This window comes from Coturnix japonica, chromosome 6, assembly GCF_001577835.2.
Source record: "Coturnix japonica isolate 7356 chromosome 6, Coturnix japonica 2.1, whole genome shotgun sequence".
Taxonomy (NCBI): domain Eukaryota; kingdom Metazoa; phylum Chordata; class Aves; order Galliformes; family Phasianidae; genus Coturnix; species Coturnix japonica.
In genome coordinates, this window is record NC_029521.1 from 24853001 (window position 1) to 24871962 (window position 18962).

Sequence of the window (18962 nt, forward strand, 5' to 3'; positions counted from 1 at the left end):
CAGGCTCAAAATGTATTCCATGACTGCTGTTTCTGATTACTTCCATTCCACAGCTCACTGCTTTCTGTGATCCACTTTGTCAGAGCAACATACTTTATGATAACTCTCAGGAGATACCTGCTAACTAGACACAGTATTTTTCACTAACACTAGCAGCAGTGTAAATGTGTTTCTCACTGTGTGGTTCTTTACTTGAGCTACGCCATGCTTCATCTCCCATAATTTGCACGTCTTACCATCTCTCCTGTACCAAATCTTAAAGTCCTGTAAATACAGGTGAGGTGATTTTGCAGATCCTAATCATTTCTCAAGGCAGCTGCAATGGGAAGTTGTGCTGCAGCTCCTCACCTCATTATATGGCAGCTGCTCTGCTCAGCCCTGGGCTCATCTACAGCACAGAAATACTTGTCCAGAAGAGCAGTTCTGGGCTTGATACATCAGGAAAGTCAGAAAACCACTAAGGGCAATCACTTTAAGCACTAAAGAGCTTGATCACCAAAAGAGAGAGCATCGATCTAACAAAGTCATTCTCCTGCACGGTGCATTAAAATCATTAATCCTCAAAGCTTTGTAAAATGGACAAACACAGCTGTTTGTGAGCAGCTGTCTTCAGCAGGGAAAATAGAATCCAAGACTAAATGAGAGCAGGCATAGCCATCCTTAACTACCCTAAACATCTGCATCAAGAAAGCAATCAAAAGGCTAACAACTAAATATGGAGGAAGTATCACAAAAACAATATTGTGCTCCACATGGAGATGTGCTTGAAACATAACTAATACCAATGGATTCTGGTTCATAACTCAAAGGGGAAAATAATGGAAGTTGGAGATGTGTGGGCCCATCAATGGCTTCATTGGAAGTACAAAAAACAGTTATAGGCTGTTAATGTGACCCAGAAGGAAGCTCGACATCACTATTATAGAAAGAGGAAATCCTCACCAATAATGTTTGTGGAATTTTCAAAGAAGCAGAAGTACTTTTATATAAGGGGGTGTGCCCATTGAATCCAATGCCTTTCACTGTACTCAATGCACAATTCAAGTCAGTACAAAAAGAGAGCAGTAAGTCACACAGGGAACTAATACAGCTGTATTCACCCTCCTCATTTAGAGCTGTCCCTTCTGGAAAAGCTGGGACAGAGCTACAGAGCTGCAGCAATGCTAAGTTTGGGGAGGTCTCTAGGGAATAAGATGCACCCTACAGTATAGAAGTACAGGATGTGCAGACAGGAGCTCTGGGCCATCAGCAGGAAATGCCCTACAGAGCATTACCCAGAGAGAACTGCTTATTAGTTGTTTTAACTCAGAAACAAAATAAATGATCCGACCATTCTCTGTTCATTTGGTCAGCAATTTACCCCAAATATCCCAAGCATATGGAGACCAAATTCCCTCAGAGCTGAGAAAATAAGGTGAAACTCTTGGTGACCTGCTCAGCAAATAGGATTTCTCTCGTTCCATGGTCTTACACTGGGGTTGAATCTAGCCCTAGATCCTACACTGCTTCACTTAACACAGCTAACACGTGTGACTAAAGCTCTGCGCAGCTCCAGATGGCCAAATGTCAAATAAATTAAAAAAGAACCACTGCCAAATCTCTGCTTAAAAAAAAAAAATAATTAAAAAATAATAATTCATACAAATCAAAAAGGGAGTTTGAATTCAGCATCAGGAAACACAATGCAACATGCTGACTTTCCTTTGTAAGTCACCTTTTCAAGAAATGTACCTTGTGAAAGATAAAAGATACAAGGGTAACAAAAACATGCAATCACGCAATAAATCTACCTCCCTTGGTACTGAACAACCTTCCAGCTCTCTTCATCCTGCTGACAGCATTCATGTCATCCAACACAAAAAGCCACCATGCTCTAGATTAGGGATAAATCCCCCACAGCCCAACTAGCACACAAGCCATTCCACAATAATAAAGTAATAGAACTATTCAAACAGCAATGCTCAGAAACTGCAGTTTACTTAGAGAAGACTGGAGCATAAGCAAGGTAGCAAACTTTGGGCTAGATAAAAGAAATAGGTACTTGCCTATGGTTCAGCTAACCCAGAAATCACAACTGGCAGCAGCTGATCGACCATACAAAAACTGAATAAAAGCACATATACGCACACACACTTTGTAGAGTTCCTCATGCTTCCAGCAGTTTGCCAACATGGCTGCTGGAATGGCAGAAGAAAAGCTACATACAAAGCAGAGCAGGTTTTAGCACAGAAGAAAGGGAGAAGAATAAAGAAACAGCAATATTTTGATCAACATACAGACCTGGGGCTCTGGTCAGTAGGATCAGATTCCAACTTTGCACAACTTCACTTCCCTGCACTAACCTACATCTGACATCTGTCACATCACTCCCGACACATCCAAAAGTAATTTTCACACCTTCCCTCTAGAACAGCATTTTCTCACATGTCCTACATCAGATAAAGCAGACTGTAGAGCAAATACAGATTTTTACCTAGTCTCTTGGAACTATTAGGGTGAATGACTCCCCAGTGCCTACTTTCACCAGCTCAAATCAGCAGAATACATTTTATAAATCAACTGTGTACAATTAACGTTCTTATTAATAGTCCAAAGTATAATTCTATCATTTAAATTTCTAAGTAAGAATATATTGCTGAGGCTCTCTGTGCTGCCTCAATAATATATTCTTCCTTAGAATTTAGGGGGTGGAGTGGGATGTTTATGAACAAAAGTGTAGTGCTGAGCTACCTACCTGCTGGGTTAAACCACAACATGCTGCTCCCAGACATTCCCCAAAGGATCTGACCAATTCATTTCTCTGACTGACACAAACCTGAAATCACTCTGCTGGCCTCCACAGTTATTTGAGATTTACAGAACACAACAAAGCATATCGCTCATCTCCATAGAGCTCTGCCACAAATAAAGATTTGATGTCAATAAGCTCAAACTGCAGTGCCTAAAATAAGCACCTGTGGTTTCTAAACAGTTATTCAGGCAAGAAATAGATTAGAAATAAAAAGCAGGCTAATTATTTTTGAAAGTCTTAGAGAAGGAAAGATCAAATTGCTGCATGTTTCACCTTCTAATATTGTCAGGTACTATGCTCAAGTGTAACCAGCAGCATTTCCTGACATTTCCAACACATATGAAGTAGGAAAATAAGTGTTTTAGAAAGGCTTTTGCCTTCAGTTTCCCAGTGGAAAATTAATTTGATTCTCAACATTTGCACTCTCAAGTTGAAATGTTAATATTACAAGTACGGTGCTGACAGAATCCATAAATACTCTCAGTAACTAACCTGGGCCAGAATCAAAGCTGAATCCAAGCTTTCCAACAGGGTTATCTTGCAATACAGTAATCAAGCCCGGGGAGGGGGTGGAGGGGAAGGATGCAGCAATAACTCCTGTGACTTTGGTTTCTTGATACCTCTGTAAACACCAATTTCATTTACAGGAAGTATATTTTACAAACAAATCTGCTTGCTCTATTTATAAAAACAGTTCTGCTCAATTCTGGCTGCACCTATGGGGCTCGTTAGATATGTCAGAAATCACAGAGACATCCTAGAGAATCTCACAATCCATTCATTCCCCTCATTCATTCATTAATGCAGGACCTCTGTTAGCATTATGCCTTTCGGTTACTTTATATGCTGATGGCCCTAGGAAGTCACTTTATCCATCTATTTGAAATTTCAACTTGCAGTGCAAAGCAAACATCAGTTGCAAAGAGATAACTATTTATGCAAAGAAAACAGCAGACTACTTTCAAGAAGCAGCAGCACAACTGTCACCCAGCAGGAGGGACCCGCAGCAGTGCCGGAGCTGTTCAGCCCCACTGAAGAGCAGCTCCCTGCTGTACAAGCACCGAAACATCACACCACACTCAGTTTTCTGGTTTTCTCCTCAGAAGGCATAAATTTGCACCGACATGCCCCCTACCCCCCGCGTGGTATCACTACAGAAGCACAGCTTCACAGAAGCAGGAGGGAAATCTGCTGAGGAACAGGAGCTGGCAGAGCACAGGCTGCAGCACTCAGCTTTTAGGCTGCTATGGATTTTTCCCAGGTGATTACAAACCAGCACTTCCCTCTGTTCTCTCCTGAAAAACAATAAAAACATTCTCACCAATTACACAGCAGCTGCTATGCTGTTTGGGGTGTCCAGAATTCAAAGAAATAAAACCAAGCTTTTTGACATCAGAGCATTAACTCCATCCATTAGAGAGGTGCCTGTAACTCTCCAAATCTTCTCTGTTCCCATCTCTTTTATTCTTTCTTATATTCAAGGCTGGTTCCAGTCCATGCCAGCTCTGCTTCTACCAGCTGGCACTCTCTTCACTCTGCTTTAGACATTCCTCTTGCTCCCCATTCCCAGCTGCCCTTCCCTTTTGCTTCCATCCCTCCAGTGCTCACACCCTGTCCCTGACCCCACTGCCCTCAGGACTTCTGAGCCCTTGGGAGAACAGCACAAGAAGCCAACACAATGAGGGCACATCAAGGCTGAGTCTCAGACTCTCTTCCTGATAAAACTGAGTCATAATCTGCAGAAGCAAGATGCACATCTCACTAGGCCCATGCTTTTGGTAGAAGTCTTCAGTTAGATAAACTAATTACATAAACCCATAAACTCATAATTGGAAACAGGAATTGTATGGACTGGAACACCAATCACCACCCTTCCGTCTTCCAAATGGCTGCAAGGAGCTCAGGGGACTGGAGCTCCTCTGGTAGCTCTCTCTGTGGGCTCCAGAGCCTTTGGTATGTACCCCTGCCCACTCACACATGATCCACCTGTGGCACATTGCTGGGGTTCCCTCTTCCTGCAGCTCCTTACTTGCAGCTGGCTGCCCACAGAATTCATCTGCAGCAGCCGTTCCCTTTGGCACCGCTGCCAACAACCTGCGCTAAAAATACCACACAAGCATCATAAATAGCAAGATGGGAGAACTCGAAATCCCCCCTGAGGCACAAAGCCTTTTTGCTTTTCATAAATACAGAGTGGCAACAATGCACAGAGAATAAAGTGCATGTTATTGCACTGGTCTGCTGGGTCCCCTTGCCTTGCAGAAAGAAAGAATGACAGCTTCCACTGTCTGCTAAAGCTGGCACCAGAAAACAAGAGAACACTGCTATGGCAAAAAGTCACCAAATCCCCCACATCCAGTCTTATTTAAAGACCTATTTAAGAATAATAGTATTCAGGATTTTATTGTAAATCTTATATTCTGTATGAATACGATCAGTTAACCAGAGCCTCTTTCCCTGAAACGCTGCAGCAAATGTGCATTGCACATCTAAGCACACAAAATGTTTTTGCCAAGTATCTCAAATTTCTCATATATCAAAACATCTGGCTACAAAAAAATAGAAAAAGTATTTGTTGACATTTTTGGACAGAGATTACTTCAGGTCAAGTTGGAAAGAATCCCTAAGCTGCAATCATCAAATTCTTTTATCAGTTACTCTGGATTTAGCCAGTGTTACTAAAAGAGAAATAAGACACAGGCTTTTTATAGCAGCTGCCAATCTAAGGATGATCAAAGTTTTATTATTCTTGCTTAAGATCAAAGTCCAGCATTTCAGGATTATCTCCAGCTCATAAAGTAGAATAAACAGTTTTGGATAACCCCATTATTATATAACAATACTGTTTCCCTGTAAGGAATTTCATTGTTTTTGCACGTGCCACAGGTTGTTAATGGATCATCTGATTACCATTAAATTCCTTTACTGGCTTATTGTGAAAACAGAAAATTATACAACAGCAGCAAAAGACCATAAAAACTTTAAATCCTGTCCTGTGTGTCTGCATTCATATGAAGAAAACATTGGAAAGCACAGGTGAAACTGAGATTACAAAATAAAACTGAGGATGATTTCAGTGAAAGCCAATAGGTTTTGCAGCTCTGCTCATTCCAAACCCCTGAAGACACCTGCAGTTTTCCTGCTGTGGGACACAGACACTCACCTGCAGCTCATCACAGCCTGCTCACACCTGCACACACCTTCAGGCTGGAACAAAGGAAATCTTCAGCAAAGAAATCAGCACACTTTTGTTATGATGACTTGCATAAAGAAGCATCAAATATTTCCTCATGGGAGATACTGCAAGTCCCTTTGATGCTAAATCTTTGTTTAAATGTGCAATTGTTGGTGCTCAGATTTGTGCTTCATTTGGGCATGCTTTCACTCACAAAGTTTTTTATTCTATTGTTTTTCACTCTGAGAAAAATAGTGATTTCTGCCTTATCTACTGACTGCAGACACAGCTACACTCCTGCACCTCCAGGGAAACAGCAAATCCATCTCTTTTACACCCTAATTCTATGAAGTTCACTCACCTTACACTGTATTTAATGGGAGCCGCTCTTCCAAAAATGTAGATTAACAGAACCTCAAATCCAGGACACCTCAGTAAGCCAGTACTTTTCATCTCCTGAATGTGTAGGCAGACACAGAGCTGGAACATCTTTTCCAGAGCTGTGTTATGTTATCTTATCTATGTTCCTTTATTGTTAACTCATTTTCACTTCTTATCTAACCTGGTCGCCTCCCAGAATTTCTAGTGCCAAAAATAAACCAAAAGCTTTCATCACTAGTTTAAAGGAAACTGCAATTTGAAAAGCAGTTTTGTTGATTTCTCTGTTGATCAAAGATGCTTCATAAAAGCCTGATGTAGTAGAAACAACATCAGCTTTATAATGACTAGCAGTCATTAGAGCTGAATCTTTTCGCGGAATGAAATCTCACAGTCCTTATTCTTACAATACTTACACTGGAGGAAACAGTAGTTAAGATGAGAGCACATTAAAAATGACTAAGTTTAAAGTCCCAGATTTAGCAAAGAGTAATAAGTATTTAAAAAATAATAATAATAAATTGCAGAAACCACTTCAGTTTGGCACTTTGGAATAAAGCATGACAACATATAACCTGCTTGTGCAGTTCCAGAAACAGAAGAAAGCTGTCAACCAAAACTTGTTCTCATCTTCTCTGAACCTCCATTGGGATAAGGCCACTCATTTCTCTGACATACTTCCAGAACTATCACTTCTAAGCTCTGTGCCAGTAAGTTACCAAGACACTGTTTATGTGCACAAAAGAGAAAAACATCTATCTGGAAAAAGACATTGACTTGGTTAAGGAGAAGCAGCATTTTCCAGTGTACTCCAAAAAGAACTGAGCCCTAAGAGCTTCAGAGAGGCAGAATGTCAGTGTGCTGACCAGCTCACCCGTGAGCAAGCACTAAAGCTGTACCACAGGGGAAAAAAAGCCCCCTATGCACCCTTGGAGAGCCAAGGACTCATCCCTGAAGCCACAGAGCACTTAGGCTCATCATGGATTTTTTTACACACCAGTCTCTTACAGTGACAATCACAGACACTCCTGGCACTTTAAAATGCAGAGCTTACACGAACACTGGGGCCCTGGGCAGCCTGGTCTAGTAGGTCTCGACTGACATCACGGAGTTTAAGTCAAATGTGGGTGCATGAGCAGCAGCACTGCTCTGTGGTTGCTGCTACACACTGGGATTTCCATGACACAAACCAGCTCACCAGAGCACTGATTCTTGCTTACCAACAGCAACAGGAAAATGCAGGACTCCTCCTCCATACTGTATCTTACCAAAGCCTCTCCATTCCCACCTTGGTTACGCATTAAGGATTTCTTTACATTACACCTGGGATTGCTAAACACACTGAATGTAAGGCTCAATGTTTACAGGACTGAAACTGTTACTTGGGTTGGATTTTCTAAAACTGAAATCCTTTGAAAATACGCCCCAATAAGGCTGAGCGTTTAAAAGATGAGTCTCACTGAGGATTTAACTGAGACCACTTATAAACACACCATCACCTGAATAGTATCTAATATTAAAAAAATATATTGGAGGCTACTTAGTGGTCTTGGAACCCACAGAACAACACCTGCTTTACGTCTGTTTTCATCTTTATACTGCAAAACTAAGAAATACCACCCCAAGCACATGAACTACCCACGTGTGGTTTCATTTTCAATTACTTACAGATTACATTAAAAACAATTCACGATATTTATTTCAAACCTGTTATATTAAAAAAAAATAAATCCCCAAAAGATTGTTTTCAGAGACTGCAGAACATATGAGCTTCTGCTGTTTTTCAGTGAAAGCAATTTTGCTGGTTTCCCCATCCATAAGCCGATGTTCATTTTCCTTCTATGCGATTCCTTTCAAAGCTGCACATCTAAAATAGATTCTGCCTCATTGTCCCAGTTTCCTTTTGTTGTTGCCGTTAGTCCACGTAAGTTTTTCTATGCATTCCAGAGTAATTTACATTAATTTCAAAAGTTAAACAGCACAGACTAATTTTTGTTGAGGAGAAAAAGGAGAAGTGGCAAAACTTATAAAGGAGCAACTTAAAATAAATGCTGTTATTTAAGCCAGATACCTCATAAAACCTCATAAAACCATTCTTCCTCTTCACTGAAACAGAAGTTCTACCAGTGCTAAAGATTAGGCTGTGGACAATGATTCTGACATGCAGACAAATACAGCTTGCAGGGCTAATCCAGGAGCTGATCCTGAGTTATTTAAGCCACTAAATTGAGGTTCAAGCCCTTAAATGAGTAACTAAAATAAATTAAGTTACCATATGTATTGGGGAAATAAACCTAAAGTATGGAGAGGATTAAACACCAGTACAAAATCAGTACAAAAGAAATTGATGATGAACACTGGGGAGAGAAAAGCCATCGGTGCCAGCTCTGTGCTCCGCAGAGCGCAGCTCCTCCAGGCAGGGCTCCACCGCTGCCTGGGTACCACTGCAGCACTCAGCCCTGCCAAGAACATGCTCCTGCAGCCTGGGGAGCCTCACACCAAGGAAAGCTCTGGAAATCACTAAGTCTGGGAGGGCGAGATGCCACAGTAACTAACCGCTGAATTCCATTTTTAAAACAATACCCAGCCAGTTTTTACTGCCCCGTTCTCCAGGTCTCAGACTTGAAAGATGCAACTCTGACAACAAGCAGAAAAGCACAGCAACAGATTTCAAACAGGATGGGACAGACATTGCCACCTTGTGAAAGGCTGGTTCCTTTTGATATGACTGATATTACCGCACTAATCACAGACTGCAACAAATTGCTGGGCTGCAGCAGACAGTAGCTCATTTTTAACCCAGTCAGCAGAGACCTCAACGCAAGGCATCACTGCCAGCAGACATGGCTGCAGCTGTCTGAGGAGGATCAGAGGATTGAGGAAAGAAAAATAGAAGTTGCTGGTGGATTATATAGGAACTCAAGATTACTATGTAAATTTCTCACTGCAAAATCTGGTTTCTTCATGGAAGTTCACACATGTGAGACAGATCCATCAAGTGATCCACATAGTGCATGAGGAAAGAAGTTACCTGAGCAACATAATGAGGTGAAGCAGGTTGTCTTCTCATAGGAATGCACTGTCATCTTGGGTAGCCACAATGAGTATTGAATCATAGAGCCACAGAATATCCTGAGCTGGAAGGGACCCATGAAGATCATCACGTCCAACTCTGGATCCATACAGGACCACCCAAAAAATCAGATCATAAGTCTGACACTGCTGTCCAAATGCTTCTTGATCTCAGGCAGTTTGGTGCCATGCCCGCTGCCCTGGGCAACCAGTTCCATGCCCACAACCCTCTGATGAAGAACCTATCCCTAACACAGCTCCAAGCCATTCCCTTTGGCCCTGTTGCTGCCTTCAGAGATCAGAGCCCCTCAGCTCTCTGTGGGCTCCCATGAGGCCACCCCCCCAAGGCTCCAGCCAAGGGACCTCAGCTGTTCCTCACACATCTTCCCCTCTAGACCTTCAACATGTTTGTAGCCCCAGAGTAGTCTGAGAACAGGACCAGAAGGCAGAAATTCCCCTTCCAACCCTGGCTTTGTGCAAAGGAAGACATCATTTCAGTTGTCTCACATGTATAACGAGGTCTCCCTACACCAGTGTGTCAGTGATTTATTTGTGTTTGATCTCTATTTGTTACAAAATCAAATCTGAAAAGACAAAGATTGTAGTATAAAATAAATTCTTATGCTAAAAAAAATCCTACTGCGTTGACTGTTGAGTAGACTAAAAAATATAATTACCTTCTCTACAACTCCCACACCCACATATCAGAATGGCACAGCACAACCTGTTAATATCAGACAGCAATATTTATCTAACTCTGGCTTCTGTCAAAACTTACTGATTTTGTTATGGCACAGAGAAAGACGCTGCTACTGATAAACCTCGTGTTTTATGTGCTTCCAGTTGTTCCTGGTGTTGCCTACTGGACTAAATACAGTTCATTCTTTCAGCATTTTTATTAAAAAACTTAGCAAAGACCACCCAACAGTACCACCTCTGCTTGTTTGTTCTAGCATAAATGAGGATTAGGAAAGTTTAAAATAGCCATTTTTCCATTAACTTAGACCTTCATGATAACAAGCAGTTTTGACAGTTTTGAAGCAGTTTGAGATAACACGCATAAGTAGGTCACAGTTATACTTGGCTTTAGAAAAATGCCTTTCATCCAGCGAATTTACAGCTCTTTACAAACAAGCCCTTAGGTAAGCAACAACCTACAAGGCTTACTCCAACACCCGAATTCAGTCATGTATGAAACCTAATAGCAACTACTTAATAACAGCTGAAAGTACAATATGAAGGCCTTTGCAAATAGCACAATTGAAAAGCATGACTGACGTCAGCTCCCCTGATCCCAACAGGCCTCAGAGCAGGTCATGAGAGCGCCCTGGGAAGGGCTCCAACTTGACAGCAATGTGAAAAGGGATTTTCAAAGTTAATTTCAGCTCCTGAATCCATCATCAGATTCCCAAGATGATTATTTGCTCAAGCTTTTGGGAATACTCATCTATGCTACTTCACCTGTTATTTGTTCAGACCTTCAGCCAGAGCTGTACTAGAAGCAAAGCTGCAAAGGAAGGTTGGAGATCTTACATGTTTATAACACATAGGGGTGAGGAACAGGTGAGAAGGACATCAACCATCAGCAACACAGTCTATAAAGGGTAGCAAAAAATAAAGGACCAGTTCAGAAAATTCACCCTAAAGAACACGAGTGCTCACAGCAACCCCTCTGACAAAGCTAGTTCACAAAGCCAGCTCCCGCTGTACAAGTAGGGACGCATAAAAACCTTATCTAGAGCCCCATTTCCAGCAACATTACATTAGTTTGCATTATTATTTATACTTTATGTATTAAACTACAATTTACCATGAGCTATGTGGTGCTTCTGGCTAAATAACAATAAGGAACTGGAGCAGAACAGGTGAAAGGAGTGGTACCAAAGTACAGAGGTTCTGCTGGGTTTCAGGAACTTCTCCTGTCCTCTGTTGCAGTCAGTTCACTAGACCATGCTGCCTCCTGGAGCAAAAGAGTTGAATAAAGAGAGCAGCACTGTTTGAACACTGATGAGATTGAGATGGATTTTACTGTGCCTCAAGTACCTTCTGTGGTACAGCAATAAAAATGTCACAGGAAAATGTTTAACTCTTTGGCCGTTCTTGTTACGCTTGTTGTATAAACCAACAAGTAGACAACTCCAAATCTGATGCACTCAAAATAACGATGATCATACAAAATATTAGCAGTCAGGCCTGCTGAGCATGTAGACTTAACGATACAGGTTTTAATGAGACTCTGTATGCATGAGCTAATCTGCCATCGTGAAGATTCCCAGCTCAACATTCAAACACAGCCCTGATCTCACACAGACATATTTCCTACACAGCTCCATGCTCATGAGTATCCTCATTAGTACCTGCTATACCACATAAGTGTGTAAAAGTAAGCTCAGACCCCTAAACCTTTAGCAGCAGTAGTGCTTAGAGCAGTTAACAACAAAGATTATCTATGCCACCTTATACACAAAGAGCCTTTGGTCAGAACCAAGTAAGTCCCCCATTGACTCACACAGATTATGCTTCTTCAGCTCAGTTCATTTGCTAAAATTGAAAAGCAGATATCAATATAAATTAAAATCTTAATCTCCTTTATGAATCTTACTGGCTGCCTCTCTAAAGTCCTGTGAAGTCTCTGTCCAATTAATTACTCTGAAAAGAATGAGATGGCATGGGAAAGGCTGCAAAAGAACCTCCCCCCCTCCCCCGAATCATCAGGCAGCTCTCCAGCAGAAGCAGGCAGACATCAAGCACTGTGCATGTTGTGCAGATGCAATAGGAAAAGGGGACGGTGAGAGGAGGAAACAGGAATATGGCCAGTGGGAATGTTCCCTGGCTTCCCACTGTGCACGAGTCAGTTTGGGAGAGCCTTCTGCATAGCAGCAATCACCAGGTACTTCCATTGCTTCCTCAGCTTCAGGCAGCCCTTTGAGGACAGCACACCTCATGCACATCATAAAGCCTTGCTGAGAGCAGGATCTTCCCCAGAAGTATTAATGCAGCCTCAGCACAGCACTGATGCTCATATAATTAATGCTCTTCCAGAAATTGACTCTTTAGAGACCAATGCAGTCCATTTCTTCCTAGAGCAAGAATCCTACCGTGCCATAAGGAATTAAACCGACCTAACACCATTTATTATTTATACCCAGAATGGGTGTGATGCTGTGGGACAATGGTCCTTCCAGCCACAAAGTGCTGACAGCCTTGCAGCAGCCACACAATGCCTTCCATGTGCAGGGAGCCCGTTTGGCCACCAAGAGCAATCCGAGCAAACGGAAGAGAAGATCCATCTGAGCAATGCTCAATACATCAGGATGCAGAGAAAGACGGGGTGGACAAGCAGGGCGTATCCCTGTATCCAGGGGCTTGTTCATTTGCAACATGTATTTTTCACAAAGTCTTTTTTTCAATGCAGAGATAACTAGGGAGTGGTTTTACTTGTCATTTTTGTGCAACCAACCCTATGCTCACTGATACATCTTTTTTGTTACATTTAACTTTACACCTCCGGTTCTCTAATTGCCACAAACCGTAATCAAACCTGAAAAGCAGCAGCTGCCTCTGCTCAACCTGAAGTTTGGGACCATGGAGGCTCTGCAGCCGTTCCCACGTCACACACAGCCGAAACACACGCGTGGAAGCCACAAAAACCACCCGAGCGGAGGCCGTTATAACAACGACACCCGTTATAACAACGACACCCGTTCTGCGCACAACTTCAGACCGTTCATCTCCAGGAGGACGCGGCCACATCGGGGCGAGCCGCCACGCCCAAACCCGGTGCCGTTCTACGGGTGACACGAGCCGCGCTGCCCAGCGCCCCGACAGCGCAGAACCGCCGCGCCGCTACCGCCCCACGCCCGCTCCGCTCCCCGCACAGGTGCGGCGGGGCCCGGCCCGCAGCTCACAGCCCACCCGGGAGCCCACCCGCCTCACCCCGCTCCCCGAGGCCTCGGTACGGCGGCAAGGTCAACCCAGCGCACCCACCTCTGGCGGACATCGCTCGGGCGGCCCGCACCGCCCTGCGCCCTCCACGCCGCGGCGTCCGATGCGGGGCCGGAGGAGGCGCTGGGCCGGGCGGGGCCGCCTCGCTCGCTCCGTGTCTGCCCGCCGCGGTGCGGGGCGGCGCCGGGGGCGTCGCTTCGACGCGGTGCGGGGCTGAGAGCGGCGGCTGCGGCGGGGCGGGACTGCGTGCACCGGCTGCAGGAGCGATGGAGACGCCGCGCGGCTGAAGGTCCTCGAGCCGCTGCTTGTAAAATGCCTGACTCTGGCAGGCGGTATGAACGAGCCTCCACTCCGGTGCCGTCGGCTCGGCTGGGAATTCGCCCACTGAACAGCACAGGAACTGTACATCTGCGTGTAAACGGGCTGTAAGTTAATAGTATCTATTTACACGCTTGTATGTAAATAGTCGGGATTTATTTAGACGTCTGTAAATAGTATATAAGCATAACGATAGCAAGCTTGTCTGCAACAGTCTTGTCATTACCATGCAGCAAAGAGTGCTCGCTCCTCTCCTCAATAAAGCCGACATGCAGCTGGCAGCATCCAGCGTGCACCGCCCCTGCAAAGCCTCATTGTCAGCACCCAGTGATTCCAACCACACGAGAAGGAAACCAAGCTCCATGCCACCTGTTCACCTGGTGCTGGCATGGGGTAAGCAAACCAACAAGCTGGTTCAACAGGAATTACAGGTGAGTGGGCCGCAGCAGTACACTGAAATTCAAGCATTAGAGCAGACTGTTATCAATTTTGGAATGGCCAACTAAGAACCAAGAGAAAGCACCATTTGTGGTGCTCAGTGAGGACCTGCATGGCAGGAGAGGCTGAGCCATTCCTCCGCTCTGCTGCACCATGCACAATGCATCTTCATACCACTAAGAAGCCCACACTATCTTTCTGTTAAAAAAAAGTTACCAAAATCTTGTTATCCGAGAGGTGGCAAAGCTCACATCTGCGCCCACAGAGCAGAGATAGATGCCAATAGCAGCCACACTGTACATTTCCCCACCGTGTTTTCAAAGCACTGCTCACCTTCTCCACCATGCCAACTTGGCTGGCAGCACATGCGTATGTAAAAGCTTGAGAGCAGCAGCAGAATGGATAACACACATAGCTCCTCATCACGGGATGTATGCACAAAAATGGATCAGTACATCTGCCTCTCCGATACTGCCTTCACGCTCATCTGCACCAATGACTTTAACTCACATGCAGCTCTATTCTTTTTCCCTGCCATCTCTGACAGTTTCAAATAAAGCACAAGCTGAAGTCCCACACATGCACGTCTAAAAAGCCAAAGAGAAAGTCAGATAAGTTCTACACCACTAAAACATTGTACAACCAAAGCAGCAACAACAGCAAAAAGAGTCTGTTCCAGTAGTATCACTGTGTCAGGATGTCCCATACTGCTGAGTATCAATGCTATGGAGTATCCTTCAGACTTCTAAAAGGTGCTGCAGTACCATTTTTGATCTACACTGCATGAGTTTTAGTCAAAAGAAAGAATGGACACACAGGGAGAAGGAAATGCTTCAGCAAGAGTTGAAGTAGTGCCTGAAAATCTTCACAGTTCTATCAACACAGAATGTAAAATCCACAAAATTACAACAGGAACGATTTGTTGGATTTCCTGCCCTGAGTCATCAGATATCACATACATTTTAATTTAGGAATCAATCCTGTTATCAAAATACAGAGAGAAAAATCAAGCTAACACATCATCATCACAAAGGTTCTCCTCATCATATTATAAGATAGTAATATTGTCACAGGATATAACATTAGTGATCGTATTCCTCCAGTTCCATCACTCTTCCTATTGCCTGTAGTTATGTTCCATCACAAATCAGTTTGCAAATCTTTGAGTGAAGGTAGAGAGGAACAGCTGGAGAATTTCTCACATTCTTATATCTCCATTTTATATTACATTCTGAAGGGGAACAATTCAGATAGATTAGCTTAGGAGGCCATCTACTCGGTTTTGTAGATACAACTGACTCATCAGAGACTTCCAGATGCAAAAACTGCAATGATGACTAGATGGATGAAAATAAACTCAGAGGCACTTGGAATTCCTGACATCAACTGAATTTAAACTGACCAAACAGATTTCCTTCTCATTTGTTTTTGTTCAAAATGGTAGTCCTTACTAGCACTTTTGGGAAGGCACTCAGTAAATGCAGAAGACTTTAAAAGTATTTTCTACTTGGGCTTTTCTTACAATACATAAATACATAAAGAAAGAAAGATGTCTGGTCCTGCAAATAGGTTGTACATTGAAAAGCATGGTTATAATCTGAAAAAAGAACAACTCTTCCCAGGATATATAGTAAAATAAAACATCCATTCTACCAGTCATCTTTTCTCAGCAATAATCTGTCATTACTCACAGAATGCTTTTACCTATCAAAAGAGCAAATTGATTAAACTCACCAATACTAAATCCACTTGCCCTTATTACCAATATGCTATCCTGTTTTACTTCCCAGGAAAAATAAATAAATAAATAAAATCCCAAATCCACAGAGCAACGGCATGCACAATATTGTTTTTTTATCTCACCATTAAAATAAGTGGAATATATATGGAATATAAAGGGAAAGGCGATACATCTTGTACAGCTCACCTTAACTAAGTTGTGTCCCTGTGGAAATCAATTTGTTTATTAAAAACACAAAGAGAAGTTGTCTGACCTTACTCACAACTCAAGCCCATCTGCACTGTCCCGGGTCTGTTAGTTCTGGGTGTTCATGTACATTCTCCTATTCATCCAGTCTGTTGTCACTTTGTGTCTTGTAAGCGCTTAACAGTAAATTCTATGGACAATAAGAGTTACATTTTAGCACCTTTCCAGACATCTGCCAGCCGCGCAATGTTCCAGTCTACCCAAAGACTTCTGAATTTCATGCTGTTCCAGTGGATTCCACTGTGTTTTATTAAATTAAGACCGTGGGGCACCATGCTTTTGCCGGCCCCTTGTTTTACTTTGGTTTGTAGACCCCCTGAGCAGCGAAGGTCAGCATGTTTGTTCCAAGTCTTATTTTTCTTTTAATGCAAGCCTCTCTTCAAACTTTCATTTAAAGTGTAATTCAAGTCCCTAATTCAGGTCTAAAGTCTACATGACTAACTTCCAGGGCCCCAGACCGGCCCTAACAAGGCCTGGCTGTGCTAACAAAGCAGCGATGCTCAGGTGCTGTGGGGCTGTGGCTACTCAGGCACAGCAATCATTTGCTTTGCACCTGTGTATGTTTCTTGTTGTTTTCTGGCCTCACACCAGTAGCATGCTGCTCCCCTCACTTTTTGCCTGCACAGCCTCTACAGTAGTACCACAGTCCCCCAGAAAAACTCCCTGCCTGGACAGCAGGCTCCACTGACTCTGAAGATACCATTCTCTGTCTGCTTGACCTGGATCCCTCTCCATTTGTGGCTTGCACATATCCTTGTATTTATAAGACCTGTATAATGCTAGCCTGTGAAAAGATTCTTGAGGAATCTTCTTGTTCCATTGCACCTCACTCCCCTGCTCCTTGATCCATCTTGCTCACACAAGATGTCCAAGGATCACAGGATCACTAGAGCTATACCAAATTCATACATGTTCCAGAAAAGCAGCATTCATTTACCTACATAGCTCACTCAGGATCTGCACTGCTCAAGACCATTCGTTAAGCACTAGCCACTACAAGGGATGGCCCAAGCAGATAGCCATGGTTCTTTGAGTGAACTGATAAAACATGGAGCTGATGAGGAAAAGATAAAAGGTTTTATTTTCTTGCTTCAGGAGTACAGCCAAAGCTAGATGATCACTGGTGGATAATCTATGGCTACAGAGAACAGTCTGGAAGCCACCCTCTCAGACCACGAGGGTGAATCATTCTGTGGCTATCGTAAAGCAGGACCCTGTGAAAAGTGCCCTGAGCTCTTGCAAACACATATCAAAAGGGTACAGCATGAGGTGAGAATGTTGAAGGCTATATGAAAAGTAGAACCATAATAAGATCCCCAGGGCAGTCACCTTCACCTCTCCAAGACCTTTACTCATCCCTGCTTTGTCTGTGGGCCCAACCACTCCAGCCCATGTTCTGCACAACAGGTTCCACGATCTTGTGAACCATCAGTGGGCCACAAGACTTATTTTGTGTGTGAATATCGAGAAGACACCATCTGGAATTTAATCTGGCATGGTATCTCTGCAATACCTGAATACTGCATGCAGCCTAACACCAAATAAAGTCAGTGGTAAGCAACACATTTAATTCTGCAGAGAGAGGCTGGCAGAACCTTAGCAATGACAAAGATCTGCACTGTGGTTTTGTGGCAGCATTCACCAAAAGTTTTTGGGAGGAGGGTAAAGATGGACATCACTTTCACAACGACAAGATGAGTTACTTAATTACTGGTTCTAACACTGTTTACAAAAGCCTCTTCCCGAGACAGTAACTGGTCTGAGAAACAGAAGCTGAACCACCAAGAAAACTGATCCAAAATCTTTGAGTAGTGTTATCAGGGGTTCTCCGGTGGGATACTCAGTAGATGGTTTACAATAAAGGCTCAGGAACATGCAGAAATTAGCTTTGTAATGACTAATTTCCTTTCTTTATACTACTAGGAAGTAGGAAGGGGAAAGGTATTTGTGACTTGATTTTCTATAGAACACAAAGAATTCATTCCAGTTATTGTGTCGAGTTTCCAAGGCTGAGAAGTGGACATGTTGATCAGAGAACACTGTGAGGGATCAGACACAGAACCCATTTGTTAAAATGAGCTTTTTAGTTTGGTTTCCAATGGAACGGGGGATGAAATTTTCTTTTCTGTCTGTCCTGCAAAATCCCCTTCAAGAACCTTCAGACTTGGGTATTAAGAATTTCAATTAAAACTGATTAGAAGGTAGAATTCAGGAACAGTTCTACATCCCTACAAGTTTTGCAGCAATTAGCACTTACAAAGACAGACTAACATTAAGAAAAGCTGCAGTGGGAACTCAGCAGTTACCAGTTCTGGAGGCTATGTTTTCATTAGCTGCAAGTACCAGCCACACAATCTGCATGTGCGCAACCGAATCAGTTTCTGTGACTGCTGTTCCTGTTATGCCAATATTTAGGGAAGGTGGGAGGGAGCTGAAGAGAAAGCAGAGGGTGGTACAGAGAGCAAGGCAGACACCATTATTACTGTTGTACAGATGAAGACCTCAGATACATAGATAAGAGATGCTGAGCCAAACAAGCTGGACAAGCCAATCGAGGTGTGGTCACCTCCTGTGCGCTGCCATTTCTCCTGCTCACTGCAGTTTGTGCTCCCACTCCCTCACTGCACCAGCATCACCACTGGTCTGCTCCTCAAGGAACCACCATAGTTCATTAACCATCTCACTTTCTTGTGCTAATTACTGTTCTGCCAGATAATGATAAGGAAGGATAGACTAAAACAACCCACAGAAAGCACCTAAGGCTTAGATAAACACTGACCAGCAGATGGTGAGTGCAGAACTACGCAGCCAGCAAGGAGGCAGGAAGAACAGGACCATTAGAGAGGGAAGAGAGCTGA

The 18962-nt window shown here is 43.3% G+C and overlaps 1 protein-coding gene across 1 annotated transcript in view; it reads right to left on the reverse strand.

The window, feature by feature from the left end:
- The window catches only part of ABLIM1 (actin binding LIM protein 1), a 166941-nt gene extending 153421 nt beyond the window's left edge, over window positions 1–13520 (reverse strand). The window contains exon 1 of the mRNA XM_015867364.2: window positions 13404–13520. Coding sequence (XP_015722850.1) covers window positions 13404–13416 — 13 coding nt within the window. The 5' untranslated portion in view covers window positions 13417–13520. The remainder of the gene's footprint in view (window positions 1–13403) is intronic.
- Between the last annotated feature and the right edge of the window lie 5442 nt (window positions 13521–18962).